The 14,317-nt window shown below is 41.3% G+C and overlaps 1 protein-coding gene across 4 annotated transcripts in view; it reads left to right on the top strand.

Moving 5' to 3' along the window:
• Nucleotides 1-14,317, top strand: part of AGPAT4 (1-acylglycerol-3-phosphate O-acyltransferase 4) — a 92,091-nt gene that overhangs the window by 25,836 nt on the left and 51,938 nt on the right. For all 4 annotated transcript variants that reach the window (XM_053295134.1, XM_053295110.1, XM_053295118.1 and 1 more), the window contains one exon: nt 1,710-1,952. In XM_053295134.1, the coding sequence (XP_053151109.1) occupies nt 1,775-1,952 (178 nt within the window). In that variant the 5' untranslated portion in view covers nt 1,710-1,774. The remainder of the gene's footprint in view (nt 1-1,709; nt 1,953-14,317) is intronic.

The raw sequence follows: 14,317 nt of genomic DNA, 5'->3' as shown, positions 1-14,317 counted from the left end.
CTCTCATAGTGGCTGTTGCCATTATAGGTGTGAATAGCATGGATCTGTTCTGAATCGTGAAAAATATAGCACTTTCTATTAAAACAAAATGTCTAGCTTTCCATAACAGTGAATGTTTATCAATGTAGTTCTATAGCAGCTCCCAACATCTCCTAGTTTCCCTCTTTCTGCTGTGTTCTCTATCTCCCCACCGCCACCATATTTCTGCCTGCATGCAATGAACCTGGAGAAGGACAATACGGTATTTGTATCATAGGGTAAGGGAAGATATGTGGCCCAAGTTGGGTACATAAAGACAAATCATGGTTGGTTTGTTGGCTTAAAAAAAACAACTGCTGCAAAATAGAATCCAAGGCGGCTCACAACCTAGGTTAAAACAATAAAACACAGGAGCAGGCATGTGTTTGGGGCTTGAATACAACCTCCTCCCCTTTATCATGTGAGGTGAGATGAGAAGTTCCAATCAGGGCAGATTTGCTTTTAAATTATGATTCAAATCACTGGTCAGGAAGATTCTGTTTAATCATTTTCTAGTAAAAGTGCATTCTTGTTAAGCCTGTTGTCTGATATAATCTTAGTAATACTATTATGTAATAATATTTCTTAGAGATTTAGGTTTCATTTTAAGAAGGTGGGTACACACTATACATTAAAAAGCAATGATTCTGGGTTTTTTTGGGGAGATTATTCTAATCAAAAAAGCGATAATTTGGTTTTTATTTAGTACCAAAGCAGATACACACTTCCATGTTCAGACACACTCTCTTCAGTATCTTCAAAGCAGAAGCACTTTTCATTATGCTATGTCATTCAGGCCACCAGGCCTTGCACTTCTTTGTTGCACTGTGTGCATTTTGTATGCATGCTTGTCTCACCCACAAGAACAGGAACTTGATTGAAATATTCCCAAGTGGGTCTCTTTTATGGCCAGCTGCCATGATACATACATGTTTCTGTTCTATAATGGACAGTATGCTCAGAATAGGTTTCCTTATTGCAGGAATATGTTCTGCTCACTTTTTGTTTCGCTTTCTATTCCTCTCTCCTGTCCTGTCCCATGTTTTATATCCAGACAACTCCTCCTTGCTCAGATCTGTCCCACCCACCCCAAATCCTCCGTGTGCTGACCTTCTTTGCTTAATTTTTAGAGAGAGGTTTAGGGCTTGACTTTGTGTATGTATGACAGCACCAGCAGGATAGGACTGATTAGGCCTGTGGTCTCTCATTTCCATATACTTTAAAACTATATATATATTTAACAAGTATGTTCATATGATATTAGAAGTTATTATCTATGATATCTTTTGACCTACGTTCATATTTTACAAATTGTTTTTTTGGGGGGGATTGATTTTTTTTAAATTTAAACTTCATTGCTTTTTATCTGCCCTGCTTCCAGTCTGGTTTCCAACAAATGTCAGTTTTCTGTTTTTTCACCTGAATATGGCAAATTGGTTCATGCTAACCAAGTTTGCCATTTGATATGTAATTCTGTGGCATTTGCCATGCGTGTAAAGTTTCAAAGGGTGCATATTCTTCCCACAATCTCAATCTGACTCTCCCACCCCCACCCCCATTTCTTTTGGAAAGATATGTAGCTATTTTGCTGATCTCGGGTAGGAGAGAGATGGCTTTATCATAATAGAACAAGCCTAACTTTTTAAAAAAGTCTTCTAATACTAGAGTTAACACTTCTTCTTCTTTTGCAGCTACCTTTCTGAATTCCTGGATTACTTCTGTGCTTTCTGGAAGCTTTGGTGTGCTGCCTTAAACCATGGACATAATTGGGTTTCTGAAGTCTCAGTTCATTTGCCACCTTCTTATCAGTTACATATTTATAGTGTCGGGACTGATTATCAACTTCATTCAACTCTTCACACTAGTTCTCTGGCCATTCAACAAGCAACTTTTCCGGAAGGTCAACTGCAGGTTGGCTTACTGCATTTCAAGCCGTAAGATAATTTTTAAATATCTATTTTTTTTATTTCTAATAAATTTCTATCTTGGGGGGAATTTTAAACCTATTGTTCTTGCCAAATCTTTGTTGGTCTAAAACATTTTGGCAAAGTAATCACTGAACTTAAGAACAGCCCTGCTGGATCAGGCCCAAGGCTCATCTAGTCCAGCATCCTGTTTCACACAGTGGCCCACCAGATGCCGCTGGAAGCCTACAGGCAGGAGTTGAGGGCATGCCCTCTCTCCTGCTGTTACTCCCCTGCAACTGGTACTCAGAGGCATCCTGCCTTGGAGGCTGGAGATGGCCTGTAGTCCTCCGACTAGTAGCTATTGATAGACCTCTCCTAGGCTATCAGGACAGGAGGCATAAGAATGTAACATCTTTCATTAATTATTGGAAATGTTTTCTTTCATTAGACATATGGCGTTTAGAGTAATGTGGGTACAGCTATGCTACCAGTTCATGGTTTTGGAAAGAATGATCAAAAGACAGTTGTATTTGATGCTTGCAGAGAGAATGGGTGTATAGCAGTGGTCTTCCAGCTATGCTCTAGGACAGGGGTTCTCAACGTTGGGTCTCCAGATGTTATTGGACTTCAACTCCCATAATCCCCTGCCCAGTGGCCTTTAGTTAGGGGTTATGAGAGTTGAAGTCCAGTAACATCTGGAGACCCAGCGTTGAGAACCCCTGCTCTAGGAAACCCTGGTGTTTCTTTAATAGGGTTTTTTTTAGTAACTTTGCTAATTGCAGACAAGCTTCACAGAAGACACTTGATTCACAATTCCTATCTTGCCCTGTAAGGCACTGCATTCTAGGATGTGCCAGCTGTATGCAAGAGGTAAAGACTTGATTTAAGAGTCCCGATTGGTACTTCACATGACCTGAAAGTTCACCAGGCCTGCTCAACTTTGGCCCCCCAACTGTTTTTGGACTGTAACTCCAATAATCCCCAGCCACAGTGACCAATAGCTAGGGATTATGGGAGTTGTAGGCCAACATCTGCAGGAGGGCCGAAGTGGAGCAGCCCTAGAATGTACAGCAGCATTCATTGGCTCCACGGGAAACATCCATGGAAGAATAACTGGCTGTGAAAAGGCTTCTCTAAGGGCAGGAAGCTTGAAATGTAACGGTATGTAGTAAGGGTGGGCATTAGACACCTGTGGAGCTACTGGTAGTTTCTGGGCTTGCCTGAAGTAGCTCTCCAAGGTGTTTAGGCTTGCTCCCCCCCTCCCTTCCTTCCAGCCAATACTGCAAATCTGGCTGGCTGGCTGAGCAGGGGCATGACTAGGCCACTTTACATCTTTCTCTTCAGGTGCTCACAGTTGCTCTTTGTCTCTCATTCATTTCTCTCACAAAGGAGATTATTTTGCTCCCTTCCTGCAGCAAATATATCCTGGAATTCAGGGGATTTGACATTGAAATCCTTTATTCTGTAGATGTAGACTTTTGTACAAACTACCATCTTGTGACCGGCTCTGCTCCTCAAGTCATTATTTTGTGCTAGTAGCTCTCAAGTTTCTGGTAAAGTTTTTTAAAAAGAGGATCTCCTTGGTAGTGGTCCCTCTAATTATTATTATTATTATTTTAAATCTCTGTACAGAATGAGTTTTGTTCTGGGAGGCAGTATCAAGGTACTGTGTGCGCAGATGCATTCAGAGTGGGGCCTTCCTCATCCAACCAGAGTGGGATCTAAAATGAACTGAGTGGACTTTTTCAGAAAACTTGTGAGCGTGCACAAATGCCTTAGAGGGTACAGTGCTCCCTGGTATATAGTATATATTTTAATAGACATTTTTGCCCTTGTGGCTTCAGCTTTTTTCCCCAAAGGAGGGCAAATACTATTTCTTGTTGGTTTTTCTCTCTGCATGTTTGGGTCAAAAATAAACCTTCCTTCTTCACAAAGGGTGGTACTTGCAGGTTTGGGGCAAAGAGAAGCATCCTTTAAAATTGTAACTGGATTATATTTTGTTTCTCTACCCACTGTTGAAGTGAGTAGTTCCGTTTTCAGGAGGCAAACTGTTTAACAAAAGCCCCCTTCCATTTTGGCTCAGTTCTAACAAGTTGCAGTACTATTTCTTAAGCACATCTACTGTTCTATGTTCTCATGAATGTTAACATGTGGTATTCAACTTTGCAGCATTAGACTTCTTCGCTACTACTACGACAGCATGCAACACTTTAACAAGATTTAAATCAAGACACTTTAAACACACATATTTCCTAAACCTACATGCTTTACTCCTAGTTGGTGGAGCATGCTAGTTGGTTGCTACAACAGAACATATATGTTCACAACCAAAAAGAGAGCTTTTATGCTATTCAGGAGCATAATCCAAAATCTCTGGCCATGTAGCCCACAGGCCTTTTGGAGTACATAATTAAGTATTTCTTTTTGGCCTCTCTATTCACACATAAAGACAATAAGCAAGTTCACTTGCTTGAAGCCTTAAGTGCCCGGGCCTTTCCAAAAGCAAAGTGTAGTCAATACCGAACAAAACAAACTCATTTTGACATGGAAAGTAAACATCCATGCTATTTGATTGGTAATATAAATACTACATAATCATGTGCAGTACTATTGTGCAAATTATTATGAATATATATTGCTCAACCTCAAAATTCAGTTTGGTCCATTCTTTTATATAGAAAAGCAGGCTTTAACTCAGTGTATTTGATTCAGGATCATGGGTTTAGTTCCAAGAGTTTGACTAAAGTGTTTGTGTTTTATTCGGGTATTTTAAGCCAGATTACTTTTAAGAAACACCCAATATAAAAAATTACATATTCACACCTTTGTTTTATCCACCTTGCAACTTATTGTGAAATAAAATATTTATCACTGTTAGCATAATCCCCTTTTAAAATAAAATTTGAACCATATTCAAGCAGGTTTTGTACATATTCACTCATCCCCTTCTCAGAATTTTTTTTTAACAGTGGGGGCATGTTTCTGTCTTGGCAACCCCATAGAGACATTTGAAGTGCCTTCCTCCATTTTTGCACACTACATAAACCTTGATGTGTAGAAGTATGTACAAATATATGCAAAAATATTTGTGTGTATGCATAGCATTATATTTAAAATGCACTGCTCCAGAGAAACAAATACTCTAAAGAAATTGCTTTAAGGTGTCAAACCAAATTAAAATATAAAGAATTGCAGTAGAGATTTTATCTGAATATACCATTTAAGGGATTTAAAGGATTCTTGAAAAGCAAGGATGCTGATCTGGCCTGATTAAAATTTTTGTTTATCCCTGTAGTCTGTGGCAGTTCTCATGTGTACTTTTCCTCTGTTAGTTTACTACCCAACACTTATTAATGACAATTCCATAGACTACTGTGCAGAGTATCCATGTGTATCAAAGAGAGTTCCTGTTAACCTTGATAGACTCTGCAGTAAGTGCATTTTGTACTCAAAGAACGCAAAATTTCATCCATACTACTTGGTTGGTTGGTTTGCCCTCCAAGCAATAGATACTACTTCCATTGATTTGTGTAAGGTCTCTGATCTGTGGCATATACTTACTGGACCTAAACATGGATTCTATTCATGTCTATATTTATGGCTTGGGTGAGTAGATAATGTAACTTTTTTTCTTGTTGAAGCAAGAAGCATGGTAAAGATAACATAAGGTCACACATTCCTGTGACTGCTTTGCAATCTTTTGACTGGTTAAAAATGATGCTGCTGGTAAATTTGCACCAGCCCCAAATGAGCGCTTTTGAATTTTAACCAGGCATAGGTCTGTGGTACTGCCTAGTTTTAGAAGTCTTCATTTTCATAACTTGAAGAACCCCGAAGGAATTATCTTCTAGTTGAAATTGCTCCCCTCTAGAGAGCCAGGCTGTGGTTGAGATCTGTGAATCAGCTGTGTAACAGGCTCCCTAGTGGCCATAGGAGTGCCTTTTCTCCTCCACAAACTGCTTTGATGGCAGGTGCATTTGCCTTTCAAAGAAAATCAAAGAATAACACATGCTTAATGTGGATTTTAAAAAAAATCCTGATCTTCTCTATAATTAAAGACAACACTAATACAGTAACTGTTTGTGTTTACTTCAAAGAGATGTAAATTACGGTACTCCATCTGGATAAAGTTTCACTTTACAAATTATGACTTTTGTGGAGTGATATGACATCAGTATCCGGTGGATAGATAGATTAATGATAAAAATTGTTTATATGGTGCTTAGCTCTATAAACAATGATGGCAGAATATTACTGGGGCTAGAATTTGACTCTCTGTGTGTGCATGCATGCACATGTGCAATCAACTTGAAGATTAATGTACCTGAGAAGTTGGGAACTGGAGATATTTTAACTTAATTTGGAGTTGAGAGTGAGGGAGCTATGTTTGTGGCTAACACCAGATTATTCAGAATGATAAAACTCAAAGCAAATGGAACTGCAAAAGTATCTCTCTACGCTGGATAAGTGGACAAGAAAATGGCAAATGAGATTCACTGTAAATGTAAAGTTATGCATGTTAGGCAAAGTAACTTCATTATCCTGTGTTAATGGGGTCTTAATTAGCTACCCACGCTGCTGGGAGGAGAGCTTGTGGTAGCAAGCATGAATTTGTCGTCTTTGGTAAGCAGGGCCACCCTGGTTTGCATTTGGATTGGAGACTACATGCAAGCACTGCAATCCCTTAGGGGATGGGCCCGCTCTGAGAAGAGCACTTGCATGCAAAAAGTTCCAAGTTCCCTCCCTGGCATCTCCAAAATAGGGCTGAAAGAAACTCTTGTCTGCAACCTTGGAGAAGCTGCTGCCAGTCGGTATAGACAATACACCAGCCCATCCAGGTCTGGATGAACCAAAATAAGCTTAGACTTAATCCCACCAAGATTGAGTTGCTTTTGCTTGCTTCTTGGCCTGCCCAATTGCTGAGTCTGAGTCTCTCTGGACGGGGTCGCGCTGCCCCTGAAGGAGGTGGTCCGCGACTTGGGGGTCCTTGCAGCTCCTGCTCGAGCAGCAGGTGGAGGCTGTGGCCAGAGGTGCCTTTGCCCAGCTTTGGCTGGTCTGCCAGTTGTGGCCCTATCTCGACTAGCAGGCCCTGGCAATGGTAACTCATGCCCTTGTCATCTCTAGTTTGGATTACTGTAATGGGCCCTACCTGGGGTTGCCTTTGAAGATGACCTGGAAGCTTCAGTTGGTCTAGAACACGGCAGCTCGCCTGCTTATGGGCACTAGAAGATATGATAGTGTTACCTCTCCTGCGGTCGCTATACTCGTTACCTATTTGCTTCCAGGTCCAATTCAAAGTGCTGGTTCTTATAACCATTCAGGGCTTAGCACCTGTTCACCTTCAGGACTGCCTTTCCCTGACAGTCCTGTCTTGTACTGTGAGATTTTCTCAGGTTGCCCTTCTTTCAGTCCCTGGTCTTAGAAAGGTCCATAGTACTAGGGCTCGTGGAAGGGCTTTCTCTGTTGCTGCCTCTTCACTTTGGAATTCTCTCCCCCCCGCCCCCAGATTTGTCTGCCTCCTTCCTTTCAGCCTTTAAATCCTTATTGAAGATATTTCTGTTCCGCCAGGTGTTTGCCCTTAATTAAAAAAAATAAAAATGAAAAATCTTGGATGCGATTCTAGTTTGTACAACGCCCTGAGTCTTTGGATTGGGTGGTATATTAAATCTTTTAATTAATTAATAAAATACTGAGCTAGATGGACCAATGGTCTGATTAGATATAAGGCTTCCTGTGTTACATAAAAACAGCCCTGCTGGCTCAGACCTGTGGCCTATTTGGTCCAGCATCCTGCTTCACACAGTGGCCCACCAGATGCCTCTGGGAAGCCCACAGGCAAGAGGCAAGGGCATGCCCTCTTTCCTGTTGTTGCTCCCCTGCAACTGGTATTTAGAGGCATCCTGCCTCTGAGGCTAGAGGTGGCCTCCAGGCTAGTAGCCATTGATAGACTTGTCCTCTATGAAGCCCCTTTTAAAACCATCCAAGCTAGTGGCCATCACCACATCCTGGCCTTCAGTTCCATGGGATGGCCCTTGGTTCTAGTGTTGTGAGAGAGGGAGAAAAATATCTCTCTGTAAACTCTCTCTACTCCATGCATAATTTTATATACCTTGATCATATCTCCCTATAGTTGCCTCTTTTCCAAACTAAAGAGCCCCAGATGCTGTAGCCTTGCCTCATAAGAAAGGAATGTGGTGGACAGTTTACTGAAAATCTAAATTGGTTATGCAGTGGAAGTGAATCCAGTGTTCAGAATTGTTCAAAAATGGATGAAAGCAGTAAATAAAGCCTTTATATAAATTGTGCAGCTGCGTTAAGAATGCATTGTCCATTTTGAGCTGCCCCATCTCAAAAAGGATAGCATGGCAATGATAATGGGAAGGTGCTCAAACTCCTTTTTGGTTGCCCTTTGTGGACAAACTAAAGCTTTGGGAGCATTTTAGTTTAGAAAAACGGTGGCTAAGAGGGGGACATGATAGAAGTTTATAAAATTAGGAGTCATGTGGAGGAAAATCAATAGAGAGAGAGAATACTTAAGGTTATACAATGAAATTGATTATCAATAGGTCTGGAACAAAAGGAAGTATTAATTCCTATGATGCATTATTAAGTTACAAAATTAACTACCACAAGGTGTAGTGGTGGATACTGGCTTAGATGGGTTTTTAGTTCAGTTCAGTTTATTATGATCATTATGTTTAGTTTATTAGTTTATTACGATCATTGATCAAATACAGCTTTTTAAAAGAGTTCAAAAAATTCATGGAGAATAGCTCTACCAGTAGGTATTAGCTAAGAAGGTTAAAAGAAGTCTCTATGTCTGCAGCTGCATACCTATATGAATACAAGCTGTTGAAGACCATCAAGCAAAGCTGAAGTGTGCTGGGCTGGCAAAATAATTTACTACAGAAGGGGCCTCTCTTGCGATAGGACTATATTTTGTCCTTGTTATTCACAAGTTTCTCTTGTGCCTTGAATAATTGTATTCCTGCCATCATCCTAGTTCTTAAGTATTTTCAGGTAACTTTTCTTTGATGTACAGTTGCAGTGCATACAGAGAAGGAAACTGGTCAATACAACTTTTGGGAGCAGAGGTATTTCTTTTGAATTCCTATTGAGAAAAATGGGTCTGGAAAAACTCCCAGGACCCCTAGGAATTCGAAATGTTAGTTGATGCCATAAAGGGTTGAGATGCTGAAAACAAGATTTGTTTGTGCCCTGCACTGCCCTTCGTTCTACCTCCCCAGAAAATGTTAGTGGTGGTATTGTTAGGAGAATTGGTTCCCCTGATGGTGGTTTACCTCAGAACTATGACCAACTTTGGTAACTTGGAGGAAAGGGTACCGGCAAGCTGCTTCTTAGCTGATCTCAGACATAGAGCTCATTTGCATGAGCAGCCCTACCTGGGCTTGCACAGCCGTATCTGGGTAAGGCTGCTCATGTGGAGCATTGGGATTGGACCCGATTCCAGTACTCTGCACTGGGATAGTCCAGCTTTTTTCTACCCAGGCTTATACTGTGGTAGAAGGGTGTGAGCACACTTGTCTACCCCAGTCATATGAATGCTCAGGCTGCCTGCAGCCTGCGTGTCCATAGAACTGGATGGAGTGAGCGGTTTCCCTGGCTTCCAGATTACTACACTGCTTGCTACAGTGCGGCTCATGTGAGCGCATGAGTAGTGTGGCCGAAGAAAAAGCACAAATCATCTGGGGGAAAAGTAGGCGTGGTCCTGCCTCCCTCCCCTGCCCTCCCCAGCTCCGCACACTGTGGTCATGTGAATGACATTATAGATTATTAGTCATGAATAAGCTACAAAACTAAGTAATTCTGTTTTCCATCAACACTCTATGGTCACTAAGGCTCAACTGTTGCAGTGATACATCTCAAATAAAGATAGCTTTGAGATCTACAGCCAAAGCTTTGTTGGTTCATCTGTGGGTTGGCACTCTACCTGAATACTTCTGACAGTTGGCTGTTCATTTAATGTGACATTCAGCCTGCTTCTCTCCCACAGCTTTCTGATCCATAGTTTCCCTGTCTCCAGAGCTCTCTTGCTTGCGTGCTTCTTTCCAACAGCAGATAGCTCCTTCTGATCGTCTTCAATTCCATTTGATATTTTCTCCCACAAAAAACAGACCCTTCATTCCCTTTACAGAAGCTGCACTATTAATATGCTGTTTCTGACATTGTGCAGCTTATAAATGAGAGCTCCTCCTGCTTTTTGCCTAAGATACCTACATTAAAATAAGTAAGTAGGCTCGTTCTTAGTCAAAACTGCCTACACATACAGTGACTGGAGTGAAGAGTGGTCAATTATCCTTTGAATAATAATTTGCAAGGCTGCACTAATTTACTAAATCATGCTGGAAGAAGGCTCTTGACTAAGCTGAATGCTTATCGTATTAGGCAGGGAGGTGGTACCGCCAAATACTTAGAGAGGATGAGGTTTGGGAAAGATTTCAGAAACCTGAATATGGAAAGTTGGAGAAGTTCTCTAGAGTTAAAGCAGAAGAAGAATCCTTCAGTGGATTCTAGCAAAATCAGCACAGTTAAGAGATATCTGTGGTCACAACAGTAAAGCCACTGCTTTGGTGAGGGGTTTGGGTGGTGGTGGTGGTGTGGAGCGGGGGGCACAACACACTTTTTCCCAATAGAATAAGATTGAATTTGATTGAGAGAGGATATCTGGTATCTGGAGCTGGTTCCAGTGAACCTATTATTATTATTATTATTATTATTATTATTATTATTATTATTATTATTTAACTTGATTTCCATACCACCCTTCCAAAAATGGCTCATGGCAGTTTACACAGAAAAATAATAAATAAATAAGATGGCTCCCTGTCCCCAAAGGGCTCACATTCTAAAAAAAACACACACACACTAGACACCAGCAACAGTCACTGGAAGTACTGTGCTGGGGGTGGAAAGGGCCAGTTACTCTTCCCCTGCTAAATAAAGAGAATCACCACGTTAAAAGGTGCCTCTTTGCCCAGTTATCAGGGGATAGCTTTTTAGCTTCGTCATCCCCTCGAAAGAGATGCCAACTAACTCTTATGCTCTTACCTTATTTACCCGAATCAAACACAACTTGGAACTGAAGATTACCCCTTTAAAAATAGAGGTTAATTACAGGTTAGAACTGAGGCGTATCTAGGGTGGGGCAGGCAGGGCACGTGCCCCGGGCACCACTTGAAGGGGGGCACCATTCTTTAAAATTTAAAAATTTAAAAAATGGCCACCAAAAACAAAATGGCCACTACGCATGCTGAAATGGCCTCTGTGAGACCCAAGGCCATGCCAGGCCTCACAGAGGCCATTTGAGCATGTGTGGTAGCCATTTTGGTATTGGTGGCTATATTTTTTAGAACAAAATTTATTTTAAAAAATGGCCACCACACATGCACAGATGGTTCCTGTGAGGCCCTAGAGGCCAGCAGGGGGAGGGGGAACCTTTGCAGGCCCTCCCCCATGGCCTTTAGGAAGCCCCCTGAAGGGGGCTACAGGTAAATTTTTTTAAAAAAAAAATATAAGTCACTGTACACATTTAGTTTGGCACTATGTACTGTACAGAGAATCAGGGCTTGTGAATACTGAGCTGAAGCTTATGAGCTAGGATTGTATTCATTTGCTCTTACTTTGCTTCTTGTGATAAGTGAGTTAAATGTGATGTCTTAATAAAATGGCTATTAATGGTGAGTTTATCTTTGAATCAGTGTGAAATCCTTAGTATCAAGGCCCACTGGGAGTTTTTTGCTCTTTTTTCTGGTCTGGCTACACCCACTGCTAAATAATTTTTTAAATATTAAAAGATTAACGAGCTTGACTTGTATTTTTGAGCTGATATTATGGTAAAGTTATCTGAAAGATGGGTGTCAGATATTTGGACAGGGGGCGCAATTTCAGTACTTGCCCTAGGTGCTATTTCCCCCTAGATATGCCCCCACACCTGAATTTACCTGAAAGGAATAGGACTATAAATGTAAGGTGACCCCCACCCCCATTTCTAACAGCCAGCATGGTGTAGTGGTTAGAGTGCTGGACTAGGACCGGGGAGACCTGAGTTCAAATCCCTATTCATCTATGAAACTAGCTGGGTGACTCTGGGCCAGTCACTTCTCTCTCAGTCTAACCTACTTCTCAGGGTTGTTGTGAAAGAGAAACTCAAGTATGTAGTACACCGCTCTGGGCTCCTTGGAGGAAGAGCGGGATGTAAATGTAAAAATAATAATAAACAATAATAAAAGAATGTGGGGGGGGGACTAGTCTTGGATCCAGGTAATCCAGGCATCCCTGTGTGGACTTCTCCCCAGTAACCTCTAGAATCACTTACCTTGTGTTGTAATAGCATCTTGGGTGTATCCGTGTCCCACCCACATCACCCAGCAATTTGTAGCAGAAAAAAGGAAAATGTACAATGGGATGACCCTGCAACATGGAGTAAAAGATGTTGCAGGTTAGTGGGAAGATCAGCACAAAGACGTCATTTTTTGGTGGCATCCCATATTGTGTGTAATTATTAGTTTCACCATGATCAATCATCCTAGTAGCTACTTAACACAGGGGAAGAGGGAGCACCACCTTCATGGTTTATACAGATTAGGAGCAGCAGACCTCAGTGGGCCAAGAGGCAGAATAGCAGAGACACCATTGGAAGGGTGCAGAATTAGCTTGTGTATTCCTCTGGGAACATTGCGTATGAAGATTTTCTTCATACTTGAAGGAGCACTAGTTTAGAGACAATTCTGATAATAAAAATTAGTTGGAATTTTGTGACAAAGCCTTTATTAATGTTTTCTTCTAGAAACACTGAGAGCTATTTTGAAATCGTACTGTATTCACACACAAATGCTTCTTCTCTTCTTCTGCTATAGTTTTGAGTGTTTTTAGGTCAGCGATTACAGTTCCAATAGAGTTAATTTAATAAGAGAGAAGCTTTATCCACAACTGGGGTCAGAGAAAGTTTGTTATTGTTGTCGTAACATTTGACTTCTTGGTGTGAAAAAGTGCCAATTGCTTTGTGAGACTGCTGACAAATCCAGGGCAAGATGTCATGGACCTCAGTGTAGCAAGATAATCTAATTTGACACCAGATTAGTTAGATTATTTCTTTCCCCTTTAACTATAAATGTGAATGGAAAGAATCCATATTGGCTCTTGTGCCTACTGTGGATAGCAGACACGGAGGAAATACTGCATTTTTAAAACGTCTTAAGTTGAGGAAACTCTCTTTCCCTTCCTGATATCTACTTTTAAGCAAATAACAGGTTGTCAGGGGATCTTTTAACAGATCTCTCATATCGCATCTAGTCTGTCTGTCTGTCTATTGATCATCTATCTAAATTGCTTGGAAGTATTTATCTAGGGAGTTTGACTTTTTTAGGGGCCTTTTAGCTTTTGAATGCTGTTTCCTCCCTTGACTGTATCAGATATACAGATATATCATGCAGCTTTGGATATCTTGCATAATACTTTTATTTGCAGACTAGAATGGTGGGCTGCAGCCGGTTAAACTCTGGGAAGGGAAGCCTTCCCTAGGGGCCATCTTGCCCCAAGGGTCCTCTACGGGGGCTGGGTTCCCCCCTCCCCATTTTTCTTTGGGATGGGGTAGTCCACCATCCCAGGGTTCCAAATAAGCACCAGACAGTCCATAAAAAGGCTGTTCTCCCCCCCACCGTGCCCCCAGCATGGGGAGGGAGAGAACAAGAATGCTTGGCCATCTTGGTTTTTGCAAGCATTATTGAGACTTGCAAACCCCCTTGATGATTTTGCAAGTCTCTCAAGGTATACTTGCAAAAACCTGATTGTAAAGAGAGCTTTAGAAATTGAGGCTGGCCTCAGTAGCTAGCCCTTACTTCTACTAGCCACCTGTAAAGCCTAGTGTCTGTCACAATAGTAGCTGTAACAATAAGATAAAGGCCAAACTAATTAGGCCTTATGCATAGAACTGAGTTAGTAAGTTTAGAATTTTCCCTTTTAAAAGTTGTTTTTGTTTTTTGTTTTTGGTAAATGTTGATGGTCTTAATTTCAAATGCTGTAGTTTCTTTTGTGTAGAAAAGATTTCTGTGTATAAAACAAGAATCCAGACTCCTGTTTACAAAACACAAAAAGAACAAGTCTCTCTCCGTTACCTTAGCACAAAAGGCGGGGGCCAAATGGGGTGTGCTTATAGTGGGACCAGATTAAAAACACTGGCAATTTAGGACCGCTGGGTGTTGTCTGGAACTCCAAAAAACTCAAGCTGGTTCTCTGCGACTGGTTGCTTACAGATGTCCTGCAAATTCTCCTCTGGTGGGGAAACATTCCTGCCTATAGCAGATTCAGGGTGCAACTCCCTGCATGTTTACCTGGGAGCAAGTCCCATTACATTATGTGGGACTTAATTCTGA

The sequence above is a fragment of the Hemicordylus capensis genome, chromosome 1, assembly GCF_027244095.1.
Source record: "Hemicordylus capensis ecotype Gifberg chromosome 1, rHemCap1.1.pri, whole genome shotgun sequence".
NCBI lineage: Eukaryota > Metazoa > Chordata > Lepidosauria > Squamata > Cordylidae > Hemicordylus > Hemicordylus capensis.
The sequence above is the reverse complement of the archived record's forward strand: the minus strand, read 5'-3'. Positions and strand labels throughout refer to the sequence as shown.